The following is a 27,451-nucleotide window of genomic DNA, read 5'->3' as shown; positions in this document are numbered from 1 at the left end:
AAGAACTCAGGTTCTTGAACCAGTTCCGTTCTGGTTTATAAAAACCATGGTGCTTTTTAGCAAACCATCATTATTGGAACCATCAAAATGTCACATCCAGAGACTGTAAAAAGGATGGACGCCGTGTCGCAGTTCCCATTCATTCAATGAAAATGAAGCCAAAATCTTCCGCCATGTTGGCGATCCTGAAACCCGAGTCTGCGCAGTAGAGACCAGAGGAGGGAGAAAGACTGTGGAGAGACAGCCTACTCATTTAAATAAACCCGCCCCTGACTGCATCCACAGAGCTATACACAGTCTATGGTCCCACCCATACTGTCATTGGTCCCACCTTGGCTAGGTGTAACCCAGCCCTTTTACAATAACCACACCCTTTTTGAATAGAGCTGAATAACATTTTAAAATACGAATTCTGTGGGGATATAAAAATTTTACAATATAAGCAGAGGTTACACTAGCTGCTGCATTTAAATAATGGATATAGAGTTACAGTATATTGAAAAAAACGTGATTGAAAGTTGCCTGTTTTGTTATTGGAACCTATGGGGATGGGTGCGGTTACACAGCTTTCTGCATCCGAACAGCAGGGGGCGCCCGACCTGTGGTGGCGTCACTTTTGAGAGACAGTGCGCTGTCCAGCTATACACAGTCTATGGTCACATCATACGTCATCATCAGTGGTAGGAACCCGGTTCGCACTGAAGAACCTAGTATTCTTTGGTTTCTGCTGCGAATGTACGTTCCTGGTTTCTAAACTTACTTTTGTTGGTGGAAATGTGGCGAAAGGTTAAAAATTAGGTTTGCATACCAGAGCAGTGCTGGTTCCACATCCGTGGAAAAGCATTATGAGTGGTCCCATTTGTCTTTAGCCCATAAAACCAAGCATCCATTTTTTAAAAAAATGAGCTGAAAACAATTTCAAAACAGAGAGTCATCTGCCTAGCCCACCTATCCACAGAGGTGAAGCTCATTCTCGTTGGAGGACTAAACCTACATGAATGAGTTGCAAGACAAGTTCAATAACTTCTACCAACTTTATAACATTTTAAACCAGCTCATGTGGATTGTAAATAACTTTTTCCGCAGTTGCATATCTATCCACGCCCATTATACCAAAACAAAAACCCACTGCTCTAAAAATACACACCCTAGAGTTAGATTTACTACTTTACAGAAACCAGTAATATACTGTTTAGTTTAGCAGATAATGCACAAATCTGCAGCCAGATCTATAGATCACCAGTGTCAAGCTGTCAAGTCAGTGTAGATTGGAAATAAACAGCTAAATTGGTCATGAGTAATGTTTACCGCTAATCATATAATTTACTTACACATTTGTAGATACATTGAATCAATATTGAGACTAACTTTTGGTTCTGACTTAGTAATCAGATACGACACGTCTGCTCCTCTGCTGTGTCTGACTGCAGTTTATGTTAGCATAAGTAGCATGGCTGTGTTAGCCAGCATAGTCCAGATCACTTTAGCTAAACTTGCTAACCTAGCTAGCTATTTCAGGTACCATCTGCCTTGTTATTCCAGCTGCACACAGACCACTGATATAAATACGAACACTTTAATTATTAAATGAATTAAAACACCATTTCCGTCCCTAGTAAACTAACCCAATGGTTGTGATAAATTATTGGTTGTGATAAATTACAGGGATATAGTTTAAAAGTTTAAGCTTAACTACCTGTTCAGGAGAAAAGTAGACAGATCGTTGTCTGATTTAAATCTTTCTGAGCTCAAAATCTTCTCCATCTGTGGAATTCACTCCCAATATTTATTCTAGTTTTATTTTGTCTTTGGTCATTCAGTTTTTTCAACGAATGGCGATGCTTTTTAGGCTGTGTAGCAGCTAAGATTTTGCTACCTTCCCTGACCGCAGCTCTGCTGTTGTGTTATAGGACCTGGCAACCTCGGGGATGGGGAATGTGTGTTGTGGAAAGATAATACCACACAGATTTATATCACTTACTGCACAGTTCTAGTTAGAAAATACTGGCTTTAGCTTTGCTGGTTAGAGCTGACATTGCTTGAACTTAACTTCTTTCACGTTTCCTCAATACCCGATGATGATCATGTACTACTAAAAAAATAGAGAATCCTCAGTGGTCCTTTACGGAGTCGATGCTTTGTGTAACGCAGGATAGAGTGGAGCGATGCTTGCAGAGTAAAATGAACAAACAGGTTTATTTACAGATAGATAACCAGATGGTACAGATGTTAGAGCCAAACAAACTATAATCTCACCAAAAACCAAAGCCGTAGTAGTATAAACAGTCTGAGTTCGAAACCAGAAGACAGTCCAACCGAGCAATAAATCCAAAAGGGGCAAAACAAGAGACATAAACCGATAAACCAGAAAAGAGGGTCGTAACGAGAAGGCACAAGAACAAACCATGAGAAACGCTTAGTATGCAACCAAAGTCGACAATACCTCGCGAAAATAGAATACATAATGCAGCCTTAAATACAAAACATGATGAGCATAACCCGGAACTTCCTCAGAACACAGGTGAATCTGAGCGTCATAGCGTAACGTGATTGGGCGAAGGAGAGCGACTGACGTCATAAAACATAGGATTCTGGGAAACGGAGTCCGGTAGTGTGGAAGGAGACTTTCAGAGCGCAACACTTTGAAAGCTGTGAGTAAATTTCAAAAGCCTTAACACTAAAATAACAGCCCACAATCCTATAAAACGCATCAGTATCTACTGTACTTAATTTATAGGAGATGTACGATATTTCTAATATTCTTTGATGAGAATTTAAAGGATGGATTCAGTAGGCATGTCCAAATTCGGTAGTCGCTACTGCAAACTGAGCAGAGCAGAGAAATGCTCAGATGCTAGCTTTCGTGCTGGGTTGCTGCAGGCTAACACGGTTGAATACACATGTAAATGTGAAGCAGCACAGCGTTACAGGGAATCCTTCCACAAATTGCTCAATATTACCCTGATTTGCTTGTTGAATCATTTATCTGAGAGCTTTAAAAAGCCTCAGTGTTTAAAATAATAGATAGCACTGCCCTTGGCTGCACTTTCCTCAGTGAGGCCTGAATAAAGATCTTGGATATTGGCAGACAGAGAAGGCACTGGAAATGGTAAACAGGTGAAGATGGATGGCGGGTTCTGCAGCCACTGCTTGGCAACAATGAAAATGCGGCCTATCTAAAAACTGGCCTCTATTCCGCGTCCGTGGCAGGCGTGCGAGAGGTGACGGGCCATGCTTCATCTTAAGTGTGTTATGTCAGAACATTACACGAGCGGAGAGCACGTTATAACTCAAGCTGGACGAAGATCGCCCGGCCGTGTTCCATCAGCATGCAGCTATTCCGGTTCATGGCACCGGTGTAAAAGGCTTTTTGGCTTCGGCTCGCGGCAGAAATGACATTTGGCTGTACCGGGTGATTAGGCCACTTTTGGATATTAGTCTGTAGAAATGACCATATGGAAGTCGGAGCACTGGCTGTTCTTCCGTTGGCTGACGGCCTCACTAGATTTTCAAGGTTGTCCTAAATTTGGGATTCATCTCAGTATCTCTCTCTCTCTTTCGCTCTCTCTTTCTCTTTCTCTCTGTTGGACCTCAATTTGCCCTTTGTATGATGATTCTGAAAACTGGCCAAACGGGAGTGTTGGAGTTAGATTTATTGGAGTGAGAGCTTTAGTTCTGAAAATAAGAAAAAAATGTTCTGTTAGCCTGGGGTTGCTGTGCTATTAGTCACTAAAAGTAATTGAATATTTATACTGCACTAGATTAAACATAATTTAAAATCTTGTAAAATCTAAACTTTAATTAAGATTGAATAAGCAACTCTGTAAAAGTCTGTAAAATAAAGTGCTATTAAAGCAATAGAACAAGAGAGAGAGTGTGTTATCCCGAATAACATCCCGGCTGTGATCTGGTCGCAGGCACTAGCGGAAGGAGAGTGCCGTAGATCATCACAGCCGTGATGTTATTCGTGATAACACACTCTCTCTCTTGTTCTATTGCTTTTATACAACAGTTTACTTTTTACAAAATGAATAAAGAAAATAAATCAAAGAACTTTAAGAAATTCAGTTTGAATATGCTTTAATATGGACTGTGCCTTCCGCCAAAAAGTAGTTCCACCACAACTTAACTACAAAACAGTGTATGGTTCAGGCAGACTAACACCACGAAAGATAGCTTGAAAGCAAACTTGGGAATAAGCGAAGATGGTAACATTAGGAGGGTGAAATAAGGCTAATACTCTCCTCTCCTGCTCTGTGGAGTCATCTTCAGGTGAACGCTGCACGTTTTTTGAGCATTTCTGTTTGTTTTCCTGGGTGGTGTTGGTTAGCTTGCTGGTGTGGCTATTCGCGCTTCGGAAATTCCCAGTCAGCGTAGCTTGCTTTAGCTCAGCATTAACTTAGTTTAGCCTAGCCTGGCTGGTTAAGTTGTCGTTCTGGCGGTCAGACGGCATTAGCCGATCGATTTTCCTTTCCTTTTTATCCACGAGTCAGCGCTGCGGGTAAGTGTGCTGCGGCTGAGCGCTAGCCTGTGCTAAGCTATTGCTGCTGTTGGTTCCGGTGGAGGTGATGATTCAAAACTGTACTGTGTATATACGCCGTTACTCGGCAACGCGTCGGGCGGAGTGTGTTTAGTGTGAGAAGGCCGTGATGTTATCACGAATATCATCACGACTAGAACACTTCTCAACCAATCAGATTGTGAGGTCGGAACTAACTGTTGTATAATCCTCTAAGAGCCCTGTCATACAGCCTATGCAAGAGAAGTTGCAATGCTCGTTGCTACCTTTGATTTCACACAGGTGCAAACATAAAAGCACCAGAATGCGCACCAATAAATGATGCAAGCACATTGTCCCCTCTGACTGGCCAGAGCTGTTTGGCTCAGGAGCAAGAAATTAAATATAGCGAGAAGTTCTTGTGTGTTCCAGTGCATATATCTGTGCAGTGGGAAGCTGCTTTAAACACAGAACACTGAAAGCTGAGCCTTGAAACAATGTTTTCAATGGGATATGCAGCACAGTTGTACATGTAGTAAACAGAATAGTTTGGCTGCGAGCAGGGAACGCTGCACATACAGCGTGTGTAAACAACATGAATCAGAGACAGTGTTTGTTATAGCTGTGGTAATTAATGTTATCTGTCTGATATATCAGATTAAACTGTGCCTTATCAGCAGTTTAGCTCAAATGAAAGGATTATATTTGATGGCTGGATCAGATCGAGACTGAATTATTTTCTCACCATCAGCAAACCATTACAGACGTAGTTTGGGACCGAACCGAGATCACCTCCTTTAGCAAGTGTCAATCTGGTTGTTTTGATCCGCACCCAGGTGTGATTACTGTTTTTATACCTTCTCAATCGGACCACGCTAAGGGTATAAAAAACAAACCAGAGTCCATTTCAACTAGACCAAATATTGCTGGTGTAAAAAAAAAAAACGCCCTAAGATCTCAGTCTACTTTTCTGCATGAAGTGCTGAAAACAGTCTAGATGGTTTATTTTATCTTTGGTCTGGAGATCACATTGTCCATTTATTTTTAACCTTGTTCTAGTTGAAGTGCATACAAGTTCCCATTGGAACAGAGTCATGGTAAAGCAAGACTTCCCAGAAGAATTGGGCACCAAGCAAGAAAACCCAATAAATGGGGCCCCATTCCATATCCATATTCATATTCGCTAACATCTATAGTAAAAGCAATTTAGGGAAGCCACTTGAGCTATCATGTGTGTTTTTGAGAAGAAGCTGGAGAATCTGGAGGACACCTGAAAATGCTTGCAGACATGGGAAGAACATGCCAAACACCTCACCAACAGAGACTGGAGAAACAATCAAACCCCAGGCCCTGGAAGCTGTACAACTCAAACACTACACTACTAAAATATGGAAAATGAAAAATAGAAAAAGGCTTTGAATATTCTCCACTGATGCTGAAAAGCAATACAAAGGAATGCCACAAACCTTAATTTGCCAAGACTTTAAAAGAGTTCCATATCAGCAGTTCTTCATTCGGGTCCTGGGGACTCCACACAACTGACTCAGCTCATACAGGGCTTACTAATTAACGGATGAGCTGAATCAGGTGGGTTGAAGCATTAAAAATATAGCCGATGTGTTTTAAAGCCAAGCACAAAGCAGAGGTAGACGTTGTGTGTATTTGTTTGCGGTATCTGTTAAAGGAATCCATGATTAGTCTGTAGTCTACTAAAGATAACTGTGGTAAAAGTGGTAAGAACTTAGCAACATCATATCATCCATCTGGGATGTCGCAGGAACCACATAACAATACCAGTTTAACCCCTGAACAAATTCATAGCAACTACCTAGCAACAGCATTGAAACAACCCAACCACATAATAGTAACCCCTTGCCAACAACCACTAAACAAAAACACCATATCATCTACCTAGAAGTGTTTTTACAACCACCTAGTAACACCATTGCAACCATTTTGTTGCACAAGGCGGTAACATCATGCCACATAGCAACAACAATGCAGCTATTTTGGATACCATATCAACCACCTAGAAATACTACTATAACCACCCAGCAAGGGAACAGCTAAAACCTAACCTAACAACACCATTGTAACCACCTAATTACACCATAACACGTAACTACCAACCACTTTGCAGCATCATTGCAACCACTTGCATGGCACCACCATGGTAGTCATTTAGAATACCATATCAACCATCCAGAAACACAACAGCATCCACGCTAGCAATGTTTTTACAATAGCAGCCACCCAGCAACATCAATGCACCCTTAGTAACACAATAGCAACCACCCAGCAACATCAATGCAAGCATAGTAACACAATAGTAACCACTTGTCACCAGAACCACAGACACATAGCAACATCACTGCAACCACCTTAGAAACACCATAACACCCACCCACCGACCACTTGAAACATCACAGCAACCACTTTGCCACAGTACAGCAGCCATTTAGAATACCATATTAACCACTGATAAACACAATAGCATCCACTTAGCAATGTATCAACAACAATGCAGCCATTTAAAAAAAAAACATGTCAACTACCTAGAAACATCATAGCAGCCACCTAGCAGTACTACTAAACCAACTAGTAATACTATTGCAACCACTCAGCAACACCAGAACAGCCATTTAGTATACCATATCGACCATCTAGGATTAGTAAGGAACAGGGGTGTCACCATGTTCAGGAGGTCTCGCCGCTGGGTGGTGGTGGCGGGTGGTTTACTATGTTAAGTAAAGCTAAGCTAAGTAAACAAAACTGTAATTCTTAAAAAAAACACTTTCTTTTAAAGTCAAACAACACTGGATGTTAATCTACACAGATTTCTCTCCTGACAATTGTTTATTTGGGTGAGCAAAGCGCTTCTGTTTATTTACAGCTACAGCACTAAGGCTGAAGCATTAGCATTAGCCACTAACAACTAGTGATTAGCAGCTAATGCCACCCGGCAGTGCTATACTGAAGAACCCTGAGAGTTCTGGTAAGCCAGGGTGATATTAGCTAGCGGTTCATTCTACATAGCTTGTTTTAATACGGTAAACATGCAGACTACAGCGATACACTTGCCTCTGAGCAGCAAACGAGCTAGCGCTTAGCATGGTTAGCAGCTAATGCTAATGCTGCTCCAACAGTGCTAGCCAAGGTTAGCTCCTGTATAACGCTGTACTTCAGCGAGGCGCACTGTAGATTTTTGGGAAAATTAAAGGATTTTAGGTGCGCCCTTTAATGTGGAAAATATGGTAAGTGATAACATAAGAGCTGGGTATTATTACTGCATAATAACAGACTAGCAAATGCCTTAAAATGTGGGCCACTTAAGGTGCACAACCATGTGATTTCTGCAAGAAATATACATTTCTGGTTACTCTTAGTAATATCAAACACTTATGCTATGATGCTAATGCTGTTTTCATAGACGACTGGCATTAATCAGCAGCAGCAGTTCATCCATGCAAAATAGGAAAGCCCTTCAAGTTCACAAATGGCATGACTGGAATAAGTAATAGCAGGTCATAATGGCTAATTATATGCTAACACACTGTGTGATAGCTTATGCAATGCAATGAAATTAGCGTGCCATGATAGGCAACTACGTAGCTGATTGTCATTCACAAATGGCAATCAGGTACAGTTTGATTTTTCCTTTCTTTAATTTTCTTTGTATGTGTTCTGCAGCTTGCCTCACAAAGGTGCAACACTTGTTGACATAAAAAAATAACACATTTAGATTTAGATAGCTTCAAAACTCATGCACTTTTGTATAGGGCTGATATGTAAATGGTTACAGCTGGGGTCTGATTTGTGCTTCTTTTGCCACCTGATAAAAAGGCACTCAGACTCTACTTTTGGGTAGTGTACCTCTTGGTGAGAGATTGTTGAATACTATACATGCCTTTACACTGAAAACATGATAAATAAAATTTACTTAAAAAAAAGCAAATGCAGAAACTTGACTTTGACTTAAAAAAAAAACGTGTTTTAAAGAATTACAGTTTTGTTTACTTAGCTTAGCTTTACTTAACTTAGCTTCCCACCACCAACTCCACCCAATGGCAAGACCTGCTGAATTAGAAGAAAAACATGATGACACCCCTGTTCGCAGAATGTGCTTTATGATCCAGTGCACCTTATGTCTGAAAATAGACCTGAAAATAGACGTTAATTGCCTTGAAATCCAGTAAAGTGCGTCAGTGATAACATGGTGATGAACTTTCATTTTCACTGTTACACTAAGGGATTCTCCTTTACTCCTAGGCTTTAGAGAAGTGTATAAAAAATACAACCCAAATTGTCCACGCTAAGGAATAATTCACAATAATAATATGCTTGCTGTTGAGCGTAATCAAGCTCCACTGACACGGATCAAGGCTTTGGCAGGGCTCTCTGAGAAATGGAGGACAGCTTGCCAGATCTGGTGAGATTCGTACACTGAGCATTGCTTTGTCAACACTGTGAATCTGAGTCTTCATCCAGGGAACGCAAACAGAGACTCATCATTTTAATGCCCTGCATTTGCACTTCTCAGATTCAGGTCAATATCAATATAATGTGCCTTTTGTGTCTGAGCACAGCTGCTGAAATTACACAAGGACACTGCGCAACAAAATATTTTTCAATACTTACTCTGAATAAACAGATTATTTCACATATAGATGACTTTAAACTTTAAAGAAAAGGTTTGTACATTTTATACAGTTGTCTTTGATGTGAAAGGCGGATTTTTAGCCATGTCCGCAGAGTTAAAACATGATTAAACTGGAATATATGATTTTGGTGTAGACTAAAATCCTACAGCTGGAGAACAGGAGAATGGTTTGTAGTAGAGCTAGTAATCTAGATTCCATACTCACACTGACAACAGGAAAGAAGTGGGTGGTATACATACTCAATATAACAGGTGTGAGTAATTAGTAGCTGGGAAAGAAGGAACACTGTAGTGTCATAAGATCAGTAGTAGTGTTGGTAAGATTGAATGCTGGGAAGTGAAGTCTTGAGTGACAAGTTCAGAGTCTGACAGACTTCAAGCAGACAGTGTTAGGAATGTGTCAGAGATTAAAGGCAAGAGGGCAGTACAAAGCTAATAGGCTGTAATCATTCTTAATTTATGATTACAGGTGAATTGTAATTAGATCATTTTCATACCATGTCCTTAGTGCTGAACATTCAATATATATTTCATGGCTAAATTGGACCAACCTGGTGGCCAATCTTCATTAATTGCACATTGTACCAGTAAGAGCAGAGTGTGAAGGTTCAATTAGCAGGGTAAGAGCAGTTTTGCTCAAAATATTGCAATGCACACAACATTATGGGTGACATACCAGAGTTTAAAAGAGGACAAATTGTTGGTGCATGTCTTGCTGGCGCATCTGTGACCAAGACAGCAAGTCTTTGTGATGTATCAAGAGCCACAGTATCCAGGCTAATGTCAGCAAACCACCAAGAAGGACGAACCACATCCAACAGGATTAACTGTGGACACAAGAGGAAGCTGTCTGAAAGGGATTGTATTCAAAATACATAAAATCACAGCTGCCCAAATGACGGCAGAATTCAATGTGCACCTCAACTCTCCTGTTTCCACCAAAATTGTCTGTCGGGACAATAAATTATTGTGGTCTAAAACCAGTTGTTTCAGTTTCATTGTCCACCCCCTTTATGTATTGAATGTTTAGCACTAAGGACATGGTATGAAAATAATCTAATTTCAATTCACCTTCATAAAACTAATTTCATCAAAATATCTAGCTATGTAAACATGTTCAAAAATTACCTTTTCACGCTAACCTTTGATCAGTTATAGCACAACTTTCACACAAGACTAGTGGAGGGAAACAAGCCAAGATGCATGAAAACTGTAATTAAAAATCAGGGTTATTCCACCAAATAATGATTTTTGTTGCATTATTTGAGGTCTGAAAGCTCTGCATCTTTTCATTTTCTCAGCCATTTCTAATTTTCAGCAAAAAATGCTCTAAATGACAATGTTGTCTGTAGTTTATTGAATAGAACAACAATATTTATTTTACTCAAACATTTACCTATAAGTAGCACAATCAGAAAAACTGATTCAGAAACTGAAGTCTCTTTTTTTTTTCCAGGGCTGTATAATTCAGTTCTGAAAAGGTTAAAACAGTTAAAAATATATATGCACAAACCTATGTATTTCAGTGCAGGTTAACACAGATTTATGTTTTCAGGTCAGCAGTGATTTTGGGTGACTTTGTGGGCGTGGTTAGTGTATTTAGAGAATATAAAAGGTAATGGAGGAGTTGGCATATCTTTAAGGTCAGTGGAGTTTAAATGCAGGAGGTGATGGGGTTAAGTGCTTTAACAGCACACACGCTCTTCTGTTGTTGGCCGCGGAGCTGACGTCATCCTCCTACTACAGCTTCTCCTCCAATCAGCTGCGCCGCTGATCCGCAGCATCAGCCTCCCGTTATCCCACCCGCTTTCAGACATGCGCGCGAGAATTGGCTGGAAGCTCATCGCGCTGCTGCGTGTCTATTGGAGAAGTGTGTGAACTGCTGTCCAATCCTAACCATGATCATCTACAATGAAGATATTTCATTTATTTATTAAATTAAATTTTATATTATTTTTATATTTACTACATGCATTAATACATTAAACTGTATAATAAATGTACTGAATAAACTGTAGATATTAGGTTAGAAAGGTTCCATCATATTTAGCAAAATAAAAAAAATGTGCACAAAACATAACAGCAAAAAAAAAAAAAAAAAAAAAAAAATGTTGCTCAGATTTTGTTATGGCTCCTGCCTCAATCAACTTGATAAAATATATATTTTTTTCACCACGCGGTTCGCAATATTGCGTGTGCATATAAACATATAATATCTTGACGTATTGTTTTTTTCCCCACCATGGTTCGCAGCATTGCATTAATAGCAATTATCACGAGCACACTCTAGACTCTAGAACACTCAGAATTTGAAAATCAAGCACATTAAAGTCTAAAGAACCTAATTCTCTTCCGCAGGTCTTTCAACTGCACGTCGGGTGGTTAGTTTTTCCTTCACATGTGTGTTGAAATACGTGTTAAAATTAAAAAGACAATCTTCCCATTATTATTTTATAATAATGAACTATTCGGCTTTGTTGAGAAGTAGTATGCTGACTTTGCAAAGTTGTGAAAAGTAGACACAATTGTTTTGTGTTTGCTTGGTCACAAAGAGAACCAATTTTGGCTATATCAAATAAATGTAAATGAATTAGAAACACGTTACATTTTGTAAGAAGTTTATCTAACTAATAACAAATATGCAGTTATTTGTATGTAAATTCTGAAAATTAGGAAGGAAAAGGTAAAATCTAAAAAATTGCAAAATTTTAAGTTCTTGTAAATTTTAACTGTTTTTATTAAAACACCAGTTTGTATATAAAAAATAAGCACACTACTCTAAATTACTAAAGAAAACCATTGTATTACTTTCTACACGTTTGGACCAGTGTGAAATATAAGGGGGCGTGGTTTGTCCGAAAACGGGTGGAGTTAAAAAACAGCACTAACGCCCCGATTCGGCACCGTCATCCGCATCGTCGCGGCGTAAGTAGAGGGAAGGAAATCGCTCCTCAGATCCGCTCAGCGACCCGAACCCGCCGCCCAGAACCGCTCCAGGTCCTCCCCGAACCGCCACAGGCTTCAGGCAGCCGCCGCTTTCCTTTCTCACCCACCCGCGCTGGACCGTCGGCCATGGAGAGTCTGCTGGACAACCCCATGAAAGCCGTGCTGTACCTGAAGGAGCTGACCACCATCGTGCAGAACCAGCAGAGCCTGATCCAGACCCAGAGGCAGCGGATCGACGAGCTCGAGCGGAAGGTGGAGGATCTGATCGGCGAGAACCGCCGGCTGAGGGATCCGCACCCGCATCCGCAGCATCCCCAACCCCAGCCGCAGCAGCAGCAGCAGCATCAGCACCACCAGCATCACCAACATCAGCACCACCACCATCAGCACCACCATCACCCTCCTGCCCATCCTCCCCCTCATCCTCAGCGCGCGGCCCCGAGCAAAGCCGGCGGAGCTTCGGCCCAGGTCGCCGCTGCCGCCGCCGCCTCGGCTCCTCCACCTCCGCCCCCGCAGCAGCTGCAGCTAGTGCCCGCTACCACCCCGCCTCCTGTGCTGCCGTCCCCCAGCCAGCCGAGCCCGGACACCGAGGACGACGAGCGGAGGAGCCCGCGCTGCAAGTCGCTCCTGCCGCAGACTCCCACCAGCCTGTGCCGCTCGGTGGGACTGGCCAGGAAAGCTGAGTGAGTGAAAAGTCACGTTTTTCTCAACGTTTTACCTTTTTAACCTTGAACGTTTCGCTCAGACCGGTTCTTCTGCTGGTTTTTGTATGATTGCCTAAATTTACTGTTTATTCCAACACGTTGTAAAAAACGCCTGAAATATTTACACTCGTAAAAACCATATAAAGCTCGCTACTATTTACGCGTTTCTTTAATTTGACTATTTACGCAAATAAACCAATACAATAATTTACGGCCAGTTAGGACATATTTAATTAATGCCATTTTAAAAATATTGTAGGCTATTTAAAGGAGAACTCCAAAAAAACATGATAAAAAGTACTTACCTTTGATGAGTAGCACATTCCCACAGCATTCTAAGATCCAGAAATTTGAAAAGTTTGTCCAAACACCCTTCAGACTGGGTGACACAGGGCATAATTTGCCCTGTATATCGCTTTTTCCACTGTTATTCAGGCTCAAAGTAGCTCCACACCTCCTTGCTAGAATCTGGAGAGACATTTTAATCGAAGCATTAATAACTAACTAAAGTGCAAAAGAAGCTAAACATTAAAAAGTTAAAAGAAAGTAAAAAAAACATTGTTTACATCTAATAACTAGCTTCAACTCCGAGCACCGCCATCACTGAAGTGAAAATATCATAGACTCTACATATTATTTTTTACATAGAAAATGTATCTTTGATATATATTATACTTAGAGGATGTTATCTTGTGAGTGAGGTTAAACACTGGCCTGCATGTTTATGGCAAGGCTTTGTGATTTATGATGGTTGGAATAAGTCATAGACCGCTAATGTTAACACCCACAGTGGACAGGGCAGTGAGTGGTAAGGATGGTGACTGGTGGCTTCTGGCTAGAATAGTCCATGCAGACAGACAAGTGAAATCAATCTCATTCAGATTAATAAAGTTATCCAAAAGCAGTGTTTAAGACTGGTGGAGGAGAAGATGCTAAGATGTATGAAAACTGTGATTAAAAACCAGGGTTATTCCACCAAATACGGATTTTTTAACCTCTTAAAACTTGTTCATATGAATATGAACTTGTTTTCTTTGCATTATTTATGGTTCTAATTTTCTGGAAATAAATGCTCTAACTGACAATATTTGTATTTGGAATTTGGGAGAAATGCTGTCTGTAGTTTATAGAATAAAACAACAATGATTTCATTTTACTCAAACATAAACCTATAAATAGCAAAATCAGAGAAACAGAATTCAGAAACTGAAGTGGTCTCTTAATTTTGTCCAGAGCTGTAAACACCAGCACCTTAATGACATTTTTTGCAGTGTATATGCTTATAGCTGCAGCACGTTCTGTACTCGATTAGCAGTGTTTGGACACACTGTACTGTCCTAGGTATTGTTGATGTTACAGGACATCTCATGCTGATACAGTGCTGCAGCATTTAGCTGCACAAAGATGATTTAATGCCTTTTAAATTGATATCTCACACACTCTGCCTGTCTGAGAAAATCCTCCTGAGCATCAATAGCTTCCTCCTGAAATCCCACTCAACAGATAACACACTGTCCAATAGTCTGTCTTTATCAGGCTGTTTGGAGGCTTTGACACATTGAATAAAAGTTCAAAGTACAAATGCACCCAGATTGAACATTATAGTGCTAAATGATTAGCAGAAGGAATGGGTTCATCTATATTAAAGGAGCATTTGAACTGAAGCTGTGCAGAAATGACTGAAAACTTGATTTTACTCTACTATTTCTCACTTGATCGTTGTCCTGCCCTCTTTTCAGAAGTTACACTGTATGAGTGGAGCATCACAAAGCTGTTATCTTATTATTAATAAAATATTACATAGTGTTTACTAGAATTCTGTAGCCTGAATATGCAGATTTATGTAAATATGTTTGTGTGACATCATCAAACTATTCAAATAAAACATTTTTGATGTGTTGTCATGTGTTGATAGGTGTAGGTGGTTCATGTAGTATCCCAGAAGGTTGCTATGGTATTGCTAATTGTTCAGTTGTTTAATAAGTGCTGTAGTGTTGTGAGGTGGTTAGGCTTGTCACGATAATTGCAATATCAATTTATCGTACAATAAATGAACATGACCTCAATCATTTTTGATAATCGTGATATTGTCTGTTGTGTTTATTTGTTATATGTTTGTTCACACATATAACAGCAAACAGTATTTTAGCCAGTCATGCTTTAATAACTGTGACTCAGTCCGTACATACAGTGTGGACTTAAGTAGGTGAAGAAATAAGTATATAATTATTGAACTAATTATAATAAATTATTATTTAAAATTTTTATTTCCTTAAAAATTCCTAAAAAATCACAAAATAACTTTTTTATGCTATTCTGTTATCGCTATGTCAGTTGCATTTAATAGTCTTAAAACTACAAAAATATTGTGTATCGCAATTCTTTCTGGGACAATATATCAGCCACAAGAAATGATTGTCGTGACAGACCTAAAGGTGGTTACTAATGTACTTTAGGTGGTTGCTATGGCGTTGCTAGGTGGTTGCTATAGGGTGTTTCTAGACAGGTGCCATGCTATCCCAAGTAGATGATATGTCTCAGGTGGTTGTTCAGGTGTTGCCAGTATGTTGCTACTTAGCGGTTGATCTGTAAAACGTCATACACAGATTTTTCTCGTTTTACAAAATATAAGGATGTTTAGATATTTTTACTATATAAGCTCTCATGATGTAGCAGCATTTTGTGAGAGAATTTCTTGTGGGAGTATTTCTTGCTCCTGGGCTCACTTTCTACTGCAAGAAAGTGTAATTTAAGACACCACTAAAGGACACAGGCTTAGCACATGCATTTCTGGACAAGCTGAGAAATACAGACCTGTTACATAAAGTGAATGAAGCATGTGTATTGATGCGTAGAGTAATATTACAGGATTTTACACTATGACAGGCAGTGTTACACAGTTATTCTTCCTACTTGGTCAAAGTTACATAGTGCTGTTAGCAGCATGCTAAAGGCTGGTGATGATAAGAGGCTAGTTTCATTTTAAGATCATGTTATGCCACTGCTACACTGGAAATACAGTACATGATAATGCATTTATGATAAAATGTTTATATATTCTAAAGCATAAATATTAATATAATTAAACAATAGTCAGTATTGAGGTTCGCAAAAATGATTGCATACTCAGAATGACTAGCTGATAATGTAATTACTGTGATGGGCCTAAGCGGAGCAATATCCTGCTTTTGAATCATTTTATTTGAAGGAAAAATATTGCACAATGCTGCTTTAATATTGCCACTGTATTTACAGGCAGTCTTATTTGATTTAATTTCTCCCAAATTCCAAAAAAAAGGCGGAAATGGCGGAAATAACAAAAAAGATGCAGAGCTTTAAGAAACAATTTCATATATTTGTAAAGTCTTAAATCCATATTAAGTGGAATAACTCTAGTTTTCATGCATCTTGGCATGTTCTCCTCCACCAGTCGTACACACTGCTTTTGGATAACTTTATGCCACTCCTGGTGCAAAAATTCAAGCCGTTCAGCTTGGTTTAATGGCTTGTGATCATCCATCTTCCCCTTGGTTATATTCCAGAGGTTTCAATTTGGTATCAAAGAAATCAAAGAATTTTTTTTCCAGAGCTGTATATTTATATATATACTGTAATGCAGTACAGAATATAATGGATGATCCGGTTTTCTAATATATTGCTGCTGTTCTTGGCCTGGTGAAATGTTTCTAGTTTCAGTAACAGAAATTCTCTTTTCTGCTGCACAGTGCTACATTTTGCTGCTCTCTCAGTGCAGCAGGCTTTCCGATTTCCGATTAGGTTCATGCTTCCTTAAGGTCTCGGAGGAGACCTGCTCTCCAGAGGGCGAGATGACAAATAGGTTTTGACACAGCCTGTAGGCATGGTGGGGAGATGGCAGGACACAGGGCAGATCGGCCGAGTGTGGAGGAATTAATGCGCAGGCAGAGATTAATGACCACCATAAATCACATTCACAGATTAAAGGGCGGAGATTAATAAACAACCCACCCTGAACGCAGGACGCAGGGTCCTGGAGTTTCCCTGGAAAGGTCGTTTTGGATCTGGGTCTTTCTGTCGATTTTTTTTAAGTCATTCTGTTCAGTTCTCCAGCCAACAGAGTGGTAGTTATGTTTAGTGGTTATGGAGGTTACTGTGTAGTCAATGCTTCAAGTCAAGAGTCAAGAGGCTTTTATTGTCATTACATCTGAGTACAGGTACACAGTGTGATGAAATTACGTTCCTCCGGAACCATGGTGCAATATAGAACAACAAGCAATAGACAACATAAAGTGCAGGAGTGACGACAGTGCAACATAAAATTATAAAATTATAACACTAAATAACAATAAATACAATAAATACAAAAGACGAGACTATTTAAAGACAGGACAGTGCAGTACCGATACGGTATAATAAAGTGTATAGTGGGGATAAGGTGCAGAGATGTGTGACATACTGTAACATATATAATCACAGCAGTTACTGAGGTAGAGTTTATAGTTTTTAAGAGTGCAGCAAATAAAGTCATGTCAGCCTCTGTGTGCTGACTGGGTGTGTGTGTGGGTGAAGTTCAGTTCTTTGTGAGTGTAAAGGGGGGGGGTGTACAGTTTAGTTTTGTGCGAGTGTGTTGGGTGAGTGGTGGGTGGGGTGGGGGTTCAGTTCTGTCTCTGTGCGTTGAGAAGTCTGACTGCCTGGTGGATGAAGCTGTTGCAGAGTCTAGTAGTGGAGGCTCGGATGCTCCTGTATCTTCTGCCGGACGGCATCAGAGCGAAGAGTCCGTGTGAGGGATGGGTGTGGTCGTCCACAATGCTGGTTGCTTTGCGGATGCAGCGTGTGGTGTAGATCTCGGTGATGGAGGGAAGAGACACTCCGATGATTTTCTCAGCTGTCCGCACTATCCGCTGTAGGGTCTTGCGGTCTGAGGTGTTGCAATTCCCAAACCAGACGGTAATGCAGGTGCTCAGGATGCTTTCTACAGTCCCTCTGTAGAACATGGTGAGGATGGGGGGTGGGAGATGTGCTTTCCTCAGTCTCCGCAGGAAGTAGAGGCGCTGCTGGGCTTTCTTGGTTATGGAGCTGGTGTTGAGGGACCAGGTGAGGTTCTCTGCAATGTGAACACCGAGGAACTTGGTGTTATCCACAATTTCCACAGCAGAGCCGTTGATGTTCAGCGGGTGGTGGACACCTGGAGCTCTCCTGAAGTCAACAACCATCTCCTTGGTTTTGTCCACGTTAAGAGATAGGTTGTTGGTTCTGCACCAGTCCGTCAGCCACTGCACCTCCTCTCTGTATGCTGACTCGTCGTTCTTGCTGATGAGGCCAACTACAGTTGTGTCATCAGCGAACTTGATGATGTGGTTTGAGCTGTACTTTGCAGTACAGTCATGAGTCAGCAGAGTGAACAGCAGTGGGCTGAGCACACAGCCCTGGGGTGCGCCGGTGCTCAGTATGGTGGTGCTGGAGGTGTTGTTTCCAATCCTGACTGATTGTGGTCTCTCAGTCAGGAAGTCTAAAACCCAGTTGCAGAGGGAGGAGTTCAGGCCCAGCAAGCTCAGTTTTCCGATCAGATGCTGAGGGATGATGGTGTTGAATGCTGAACTGAAGTCGATGAACAGCATTCGAACATAGCAGTCTTTGTTGTCCAGGTGGGTGAGAGCCAGGTGGAGCGCAGTAGAGATGGCATCGTCTGTTGATCTGTTTGGACGATACGCAAACTGCAGAGGGTCCAGTGAGGACGGGAGCTGTTTTTTGATGTGCCTCATGACCAGCTTCTCAAAGCACTTCATGATGATGGGAGTAAGTGCAATGGGACGGTAGTCATTAAGGCAGGACACTTGAGACTTCTTCGGCACAGGGATGATGGTGGTCGTCTTGAAGCACGTCGGCACGATTGCAGTACTCAGAGAGATGTTGAAAATGTCCGTGAGAACATCCGTGAGTTCTGCACATCCTCTGAGCACTCTGCCAGGTATGCTGTCTGGTCCTGGGGCTTTCCGTGGGTTGACTCTGAGTAGAGTTTTCCGCACATCAGCTGAGGACAGGCACAGTACCTGGTCGTTTGGAGGAGGTGTAGTCTTCCTTGCTGTCGTGTAGTTCTGTGCTTCGAACCTTGCGTAGAAGGAGTTCAGTGCATCTGGAAGGGAGGCATCACTGTTACAAGCAGGGGAGGGTGACTTGTAGTTGGTGATGGTCTGGATGCCCTGCCACATGCGCCGAGTGTCAGTAGTGTCCTGGAAGTGGACGTGGATTTTCTTTGCGTAGGTGCGCTTTGCCTCTCTACGCAAAGAAAATCCATGCCCACTTCCAGGACACTACTGACACTCGGCGCATGTGGCAGGGCATCCAGACCATCACCAACCATGCTTGCCTGTAACCTGATTTCCAGTGTGACCTTCACATGTAACTAAAAGTTTATAAAAGGTTTTTAAGATGAGGCTGGATGCCACATTAAGCTTTTCAGGCATTCTGATGCTCACTGACTGAGCTAAGTGATGGACTCTTGACAGGGGTATCTGATTAGTGTCCTGATACTTGCTGTACTGTGCTAAGTGATGAACCCTCAAGAGGGATATCAGGTTAATGTTGATATATACTTGCTGTTAACTATGTGTTTGCGTACGCATCATGGCTGCTTTGTGTATCCTGCGTCAGTTTGGAGCATAGGTCGCGCACCTCCTTCAAAAATGTATTTGTGCAATACACACAAAACCACTAGGGGCAGTGTAGCCGCTAACCAGCATGTAAATCCTGAAGCCCTTTGCCAGTGATGGACTCTCAAGAGAGATTTCTGGTTAGTGCTCTAATACTGACTGTATAGTGCTAAGCCCTCTCGCGAGGGCTATCTTATTACTGTTCTGATACTTACTGTACTGTGCTAAGTGATGGACTTTCAAGAGGAATATCTGGTTAGTAATCTGATTCTGACTGTACTATGCAAAATAATGGACTCTTGATAGGGGAATCTGATTACTTTTCTAATACTCACTGTACTGTGCTAGATGATGGACTCTCGCGAGAGGTATCTGATTACTGTTCTGATACTTACTGTACTGTGCTAAGTGATGGACTCTTAAGAGGGTTTTCCAGTTAGTGTTCTAATACTCACTGTACTGTGCTATGTGATGGACTTTTAAGAGAGAGTCTGGTTAGTGTTCTAATACTGAGTGCACTGCACTGAGCTAAGTGATAGACCCTCAAGAGGGATATCCGGTCAGTGATCTGATACTGACTGTACTGTGCAAAGTGATGAACTCTTAAGAGGGGGATCTGGTTACTGTTCTGATTCAGACTTTTGAGACTTTTGAAAAATTAATCATATAATCATATTACCAGGTCTCAGGGTCTGCTACAAATATCAGCCAATAGCCATTTGCGTATTTCTGCTGAAAATTATTGGCTGATATCAATTTAGTTGATGCTTGTAAATAGAAAACATACGATTTTTTTAAGCTATTAAATGTTCATATCCTCTAAAATTCATGAAGTTGAGGTCTGGATCATTGTTTAGATAATTGTTCTAAGAACATCAGCAGTTTTAGCAGTTTCATGTTTCATAGATGCACTTTTTTACGTCTGTTATATATTTACAATGGAAGGATGGACACAAGCACACATAAAGCCTGCTGAAAAAAAAATCCAGCTCTAGATTTAAAAGCAGATACCACACAACTTTTGTCCATATTGTGTAAAAAAATTAAGTTAAATATCTTGTGTTCCAAAGTACATTCAGGATTAAGAGCGTGGGACAACAACAACGGCGCCGTTTCTCTCTTTTTTGAAAGGCTCCCTACATTAGAAAATGCTTCTATTTGGCCTCCATTGATTTATGTGTTACACCTCTCAGTGGGAGTGATGGTTTGCATCATCGTGCTGCGTTAAATCATAGGACACTGATGGCTAAGGTCATTGCTTGCTTCATGGACATGCTGGCTCCATGCTGTGATGCCAAAATATTAGCCTGCAGTCTGTTGCTTCGTGCGCTCTGAGCCAGCTGGCTTTATAACTAATAGGTGGACTAATCCATAGCTGTCTTACTGTGTAAATATGCTCCTCAAATACTCCAGGCATCTTTTCATCTTAGGTATTAAAGCTTATATATATTGTATTTATATATACACACAGTGTTTGGGCTCCCCTATTAATTTTCAAGATTTTCCTTTTTCCTTTGCAGAAATAACAGCCTTTAAACGCTTCCTATAGCTTCCAATAAGAGTCTGGCTTCTGGTTGACGGTATTTTGGATAATTCTTCTTTACAAAACATCTCCACTTCAGTCAGGTTTGATAGTTTCCAAGCATGAATAGCCTGCTTTAATTCCCACCACAGATTTTCAATAATAATTTGAGCTGTGTTTAGTGTTTAGGGTCATTGTCTTGTTGGAATATCCAGCCTTGGCTCAACTTCAACTTTCTCACCGATTCTTGAACATTGTTCTCAAGAATCTGCTGATATTGACTGAAATCCATGAGACCCTCAACTCTAACAAGATTTCCAGTATCTGCACTGTTCACACAGCCCCACAGCAAGTTTTAGCTTTAAGTGTTTGCTTAGAATGCTGTGTTCTTTTCCGACCATGCATACCGCCCTGCAAATAAATCAATTTTACTTTTATCAGTCCATAGAACCTTATTCTAAAATGAAACTTGGCTTCTCCCAATGTACTTTAATTCTTTAATTTTCATACCGATTATCTATGACTTCTAAAATAAAATAAAATATAATAAAATAAAATTCATTCAAACATTCAATGCATGCAGCATTCAATACCCTGCCCACATATTCCACATCTCAGTGCAGTGTTCTTTAGCTTCTTAAGGAGATGATGAAAGTTTTTTTTAAAGGTCTGTCTGATGGTCCAAGCATTGTGTACATTAGAGTTTTGTAATTCAATGTTTTATTTAACATTTTTAGCCCATTTTCTCCCTAATTTATACGGCCAATTACCCAACACACTTATTAGGACTCCCCCTATCACTAGTGATGCCCCAACACCAGGAGGGTGACGAGCAAATGCCTCTTCCGATACATGTGAAGCCAGCCACCGCCTCTTTTCGAACTGCTGCTAATGTTGATGCTGCTGAGTAGCATCACAGTGCACTCTGAGGAAAGCGCAGCAACTTGGTTCTGATACATCAGCTCACAGATGTCTTGTGCTGATCGACATCACCCTTTGAAGTGGTGTGAGAGAGAGCGCCATCTACCCTTCCAAAGAGAGAGTATGGCCAATTGTGCTCTCTCAGGGTTCTGGCAGCTGATGGCAAGCTACATATTAGATATTTTTTTTTTTGACTATTAAATTCTGTCCCAATTGTTTTTGGTTTTATTGCTCTAAAATTAGACGGCCTTTAGACCACTACCATGTCTCCCAGACATACCCGAGATCCGTTTCCTGGACGGTCCTCCACTCACAAGAGGACTAGACAGAAAAAAAAAGCGTTTTTTTTTTTTGAGCCGATTCAGCAGAGTCTGTAATCTGTGAAACGCCTTGACAGCATTAGCTTTCTGCTTCAGTGATGCTTCATTCTGCCTTTGATGCTAGTTTTATACTTATACTTATTTATTTATTTAGCCAACTTCTGAGACTGCACGTCGCATCCACTAAAATGATGGCACGGTGTTTTATTTTGAATGCTTTGAAGAGTTGAGCGGATGACAGTTTGACGGAGCATCCTCCCAAACCCCTGAACTTATTAATGAGCTCTGTACTCTGAGTGGTCAGCCTGGCCTGTGGTGGAAAGCTGTTATCTTTACCAATGAGGGCCAGTTTTGATGATTTATTCTAATGCTGTTCTAATAAGGATTTCTGGATGAAGTTTCGGCTGCTAGTACACAGTCTGAGCTTTCAGTATTATTATGTTTATTACATAGACTTATCTACACCTAATTACCACATCCTTCATAGATACAACAATTCAATTATGGCCAATGAATAGCAGTGGTTTGATGATGGAGTTACCTCATTAGTGGACATAAGCCTGTGACCTATAAAGAGGTATTATTTACACCATGCAGTCAATCTACCATACTGTTTGTTATAAGCACAACCTGGGCATTCTAGTGGGTTGTTTGGTGTTGCTAAGTGGCTGCTACGGTATCTCAGGTGGATGCTGTGGTGTAGCTAATAGCTGGTATGGTATTTCCTGTGTGGGGATGCACTAAAACTATTCAGCCACAAAAATGTAACACTGAAATAAATAGCTTTAGGTAGCTGCTGCTCCTGACTCCCAGTCGCTGACTGAGTCAGATATTAAACATGTTGAATATTCCAGGCGTCTGAGACTGGTCAGAGATCAGTCAGCGACGTATCGCAGAGCATCTTTTACGCTAAGAGATTTGCCTCCCAGCAAAGCTTTTGTCGCAGATCAACGAAAAACTGTCGGCAACTGAAAAATTGGGCTAAAATTGTGGTGGCATAAGTGCCACTGTAGATGGGTACTACAGTGTGGCGAAGTAATCGGTATTGCATTTCAGGCAGTTGTCATTATATGCATTTATGTAGCTTTGTGGTTGAAAGGGAGTTGCTGGGTGGTTGCCTGGCAGTTGCTATGGTATCCCAGGTGGTTGCTATAGCATTTTAGATTGTTGCTCATGTTTTGCTGTAGTGGTTGCTTTGGTACCCCATGCTAGTGGTTTGGTTGTTTTGCAGTTCTATCAGTTCCTTCAGTTTCTTGCAGTTTTGTTTTAAAGGTTACACACTTAATACATCACACACTTGATACATTGTCAAAAAATAGCTGCACCCAGAAGGAATCGACTAACAGTAATGAAACTTGGTAGGTAGTTAGTTGTGCCATAGTTGTGACATGGCATGACTAAGAATGTCAGTGGGAAGTCTTCACTGATGAGTCCCACTTCACCTTGGTGGAGATGTCAAGTAAATTTTATACATTAAAAGACCCGGTGGTCATGATGTTGGGTGCAATTAGAGCTGGGCGATATGGCCCAAAAAAAAAAATCTTCGATTTTTAAAAAAAAAATCCGATTTTCGATTTAAATAGATTTTTTTCCCCCTACTAAAAATTCCTAAAAGTCCCTAGAAGTCGCTAAAAGACATCATTGCCTAATTTGCATAATACATATGTTTGAAGCTGTAAAGGATTAACATTGTGAGAGGGAAAAAAAACGCTCTAAAAATGATACAAATGAACTCCAACAAATGAACAACTTCTGTTGCTTTTTAAATAGGCAGTGACGTCTCAAAATAACTTTCTTTTTAGGTTAATTACATAAATCAGTTTTTTGCCGTGTTGTTAAATGTTATTATAAGAGCAGTTTTTAAGTTTATTAATTTTTTTAGCTTTCTTAAGTTTTCTTTATTTTCAAACCTATTATAGACAAATTGTTGAATAGCTTTTTACAAAGAGGGAGACACTGTGGAGGAGGTGGGGCTGCGCGGGAGAGAGGGGCGGGGCTAAGCTCAGAGGAGCGTCGGTGGTGAAAATTAAGAATCAGAGAAAATCGATTTTCACAAAAAACACATCGTCCTTAACTGTAAATTCGAATTAATCAATAAAATCGATTAATCGCCCAGCTCTAGGTGTAATTTTATATGATGCCAGATCAAATCTGGTCTTTATTACAGGCACTTCAACAGCCCATGGTTACTGTACATTAATGAGGTCCTGCGACCAGTGGTCTTATCTTTTCTAAACACACACTCCGGTGCACTATTCCAACAGCACAATGCTTATCCACATACTGCTGCCATCTCAACCGCTTTCCTTTAAGACAGAGATACTATGCTATTGACAGCTGCATAACCAGACCTATCCCTGATTGAAACTGTGTGGGATGCTGTTGGATGCATTATCAACACGTCTACACCACTACAGCAACATTTGCAGGAGCTGTGTGAGAAGATTTGTGCTGCATGGAATGGATTACCGCAGGACTCCATTACCTCTACAACTCCAGTGCTGAGATGGGTAGCTCAGCAAATAAGGACAGCTTTGCTCTACAACACTTCCTCTGTGATTTCTGTGATGAGTAACAGTGTGCTTACAGTTACTTATGGTAGTTTGATTTAGAAGTGTAGGAGTGACATCACCGGCTGATGAATGGCGGGTGCGGTAAGTAAGGGTTAATGAGAGAATTGATTAATGAAGTGCAGCTCTGACCTCAATCTCCCTGATTCTGCGTTTTTCACCTTGGCCAGTTGATTTGTCTCTGTCTGCGTCATGTGACTAGGCCTACAAACGCACACACACACACACACACACACACACACACACACACACACACGCACACAGCATCACACAGAGCATCACACCATCTGTTGTTTTCTTTGGCATCTATATTTGCAGAGATATCCAGAGCGAGTGCGAAGCGGTTTAAGGATAATATGCTGAATCTGTTGTGTGCTCATCCATAAACTATAAATACTACACTGACAACACACACACACACAAACACACACACACACACACACACACAGCGTCACACGCTATGATGCATGTGGTCACGGGATGTTGATTTGCGTTCATTAGCTGAGCCTCTTAATGCTGAGTATTAGCTAATAATACTGATCAGATCCAAACCAGTCACCAGTCTTTATGTTTATATAAATATATAAACAATATAAATATATAAAGACCCACACTTCAGATAAGATGTGCTGCTGATTAATACTGAAGTAAAATCACTTTATTTAAACAGGACAGGTTATATAATTAATAATTAGACATTCTGCACTGATTTATATAGTGCCTACTTGATCACATTTCTTTAACCCTCCTATTTTTTTATTCATTTTTCAGGAACAGCAATGGTGTTCCCAGGTCAGTTTGACCTGGTGCATGTTTAACCCTTGTGTGGTGTTCGGGTCTGTGGGACCCGTTTTCATTTTTCATCAAATGATACAAAAAAAATATTTTTTCTAACTCAAACTCATTGGCATTGGCTCATTTTTTGTGAGAAACATATATCAAAACACATTTTCCATAAACACACACTGTACACCCCCCCCCCCCCCGACCATTTATATTACATACAGTATGTTTGGCCAAGGGCTAATAAACATTGCTTTATTTGTAAATTTGAAACTAAACAAATTTTCTACTCATATCTTGAGTTTAATTCATTTTCTTTTACATTTTATTAAAAAAAAAAACTAATAAAAAAAAGAGTAGCACTTTTTGAAAGAAATGTAACATAAGAAAGGTAAAGGGCAAATATTAACCATGTAAGCTGTTTATATTGCTTGCAGTTTAGGTGAGGCAAGCATGTGTAAAGCATTTTAATGTAAAATTGCTTAATTTTGCTGAATTAAATACAAGTAACAAAGTAAACGACTAACGAAAATATGAACACCACACAAGGGTTAATTATCAAAAAGATGTCTGAAACCAAATTAATCCTAACAACCAGCGTGAATATTTCATTATTAACTCATTACTAACAACGTATTATATCAATATTTAGTGCAGTGGTGTTCCTTACCTCTAACAGGTAATGGTTTAATAAGGATAATGCTAGGGCTGCACAATATTGGTAAAAAACATTATTACATTGCAAATGTTCTCTTTTTTGACAATATATATCATGATATTAAACAATGCATAACGTCACCAGTTATGACCGAGTCAGCGTTGAGCACTCAAAACTTGAGGAAAACTGCAAAACAACTGTAAGTATCTGCTCACCTGGACCCTGAACACCAGCTCTACAGCCAAGAAAGCCCAGCAGCGTCTCTACTTCCTCCGGAAGCTGAGAAAGGCCCGTCTCCCTCCACCCATCCTCACACTCTTCTATAGAGGGACCATTGAGAGCATCCTGAGCAGCTGCATCACTGCCTGGTTTGGGACCTGCACCGTCTCTGTCCGCAAGACCCTCCAGCGTATTGTGAGGACAGCTGAGAGGATCATCGGCGTCTCTCTCCCCTCCATCACGGACATTTACACCACCCGCAGCATCCGCAAAGCAACCAGCATTGTGAATGACCCCACTCATCCCTCACACGAACTGTTCTCCCTCCTGCCTTCGGGAAGAAGGTACCGCAGCATCCGGTCCAGCACGACCAGATTCTGCAACAGCTTCTACCCCCAAGCCATCAGACTCCTCAACTGCAGAGACTGAACTGATGGTTTTTCTGTACATGCACACACACTCTTACCCCACTTACCCCAGAAAATGGAAAGCACTAAAAACCCTACTACCTCACTGGACTATTGCACACTGTGTAATAGAGTAATTACTACCTCACCTGGTCCTTTTTGCACACTGCAAAATTTGCACACTGTCTTGTTATTTATTATTCTTTGTCTGTATGGTGTTGTATTGTCTGTATTGTCTGCACTTTTGTACTGTTGCACTATTGTTCTGTCTACACTGTGTTTATGTGCACCATGGTCCTTGGAGGAACGTTGTTTCGTTTCACTGTGTACTCTGTATATAGCTGAAATGACAATAAAAAACCACTTTGACTTTGACTTTAATCGTCCCTTAAATCAGGCATTTAAATGGCTTTTTTAAAAGCGTGAATTCAGCTGTAACTGGAAATATCTGCACTGCAAAACTGTGCTGGACAGAGGTGCACAGCTTTCGACACGTGCCTTTATAAGCACATACCCAACCCTCGCAGTTCTCGCGCAGGCAGCAGCAGCCTGTCACTCACACAGACACAGAGACAGCGCTGTGTATCTACTTCTTGTGTCAAGAATCAAATCAT

At 40.7% G+C, this 27,451-nt stretch overlaps 1 protein-coding gene across 3 annotated transcripts in view; it reads left to right on the top strand.

Moving 5' to 3' along the window:
- Positions 1–12,063: 12,063 nt before the first annotated feature.
- iqsec3a (IQ motif and Sec7 domain ArfGEF 3a) overlaps positions 12,064–27,451 on the top strand; it is a 269,750-nt gene continuing 254,362 nt past the window's right edge. For all 3 annotated transcript variants that reach the window (XM_049473704.1, XM_049473702.1, XM_049473710.1), the window contains exon 1: positions 12,064–12,787. In XM_049473704.1, coding sequence (XP_049329661.1) covers positions 12,231–12,787 — 557 coding nt within the window. In that variant the 5' untranslated portion in view covers positions 12,064–12,230. The remainder of the gene's footprint in view (positions 12,788–27,451) is intronic.

This window comes from Astyanax mexicanus, chromosome 2 (genome assembly GCF_023375975.1).
Source record: "Astyanax mexicanus isolate ESR-SI-001 chromosome 2, AstMex3_surface, whole genome shotgun sequence".
NCBI classification, from domain to species: Eukaryota; Metazoa; Chordata; class Actinopteri; order Characiformes; family Acestrorhamphidae; genus Astyanax; species Astyanax mexicanus.
This window is presented reverse-complemented; position numbering and strand designations above follow the sequence as displayed.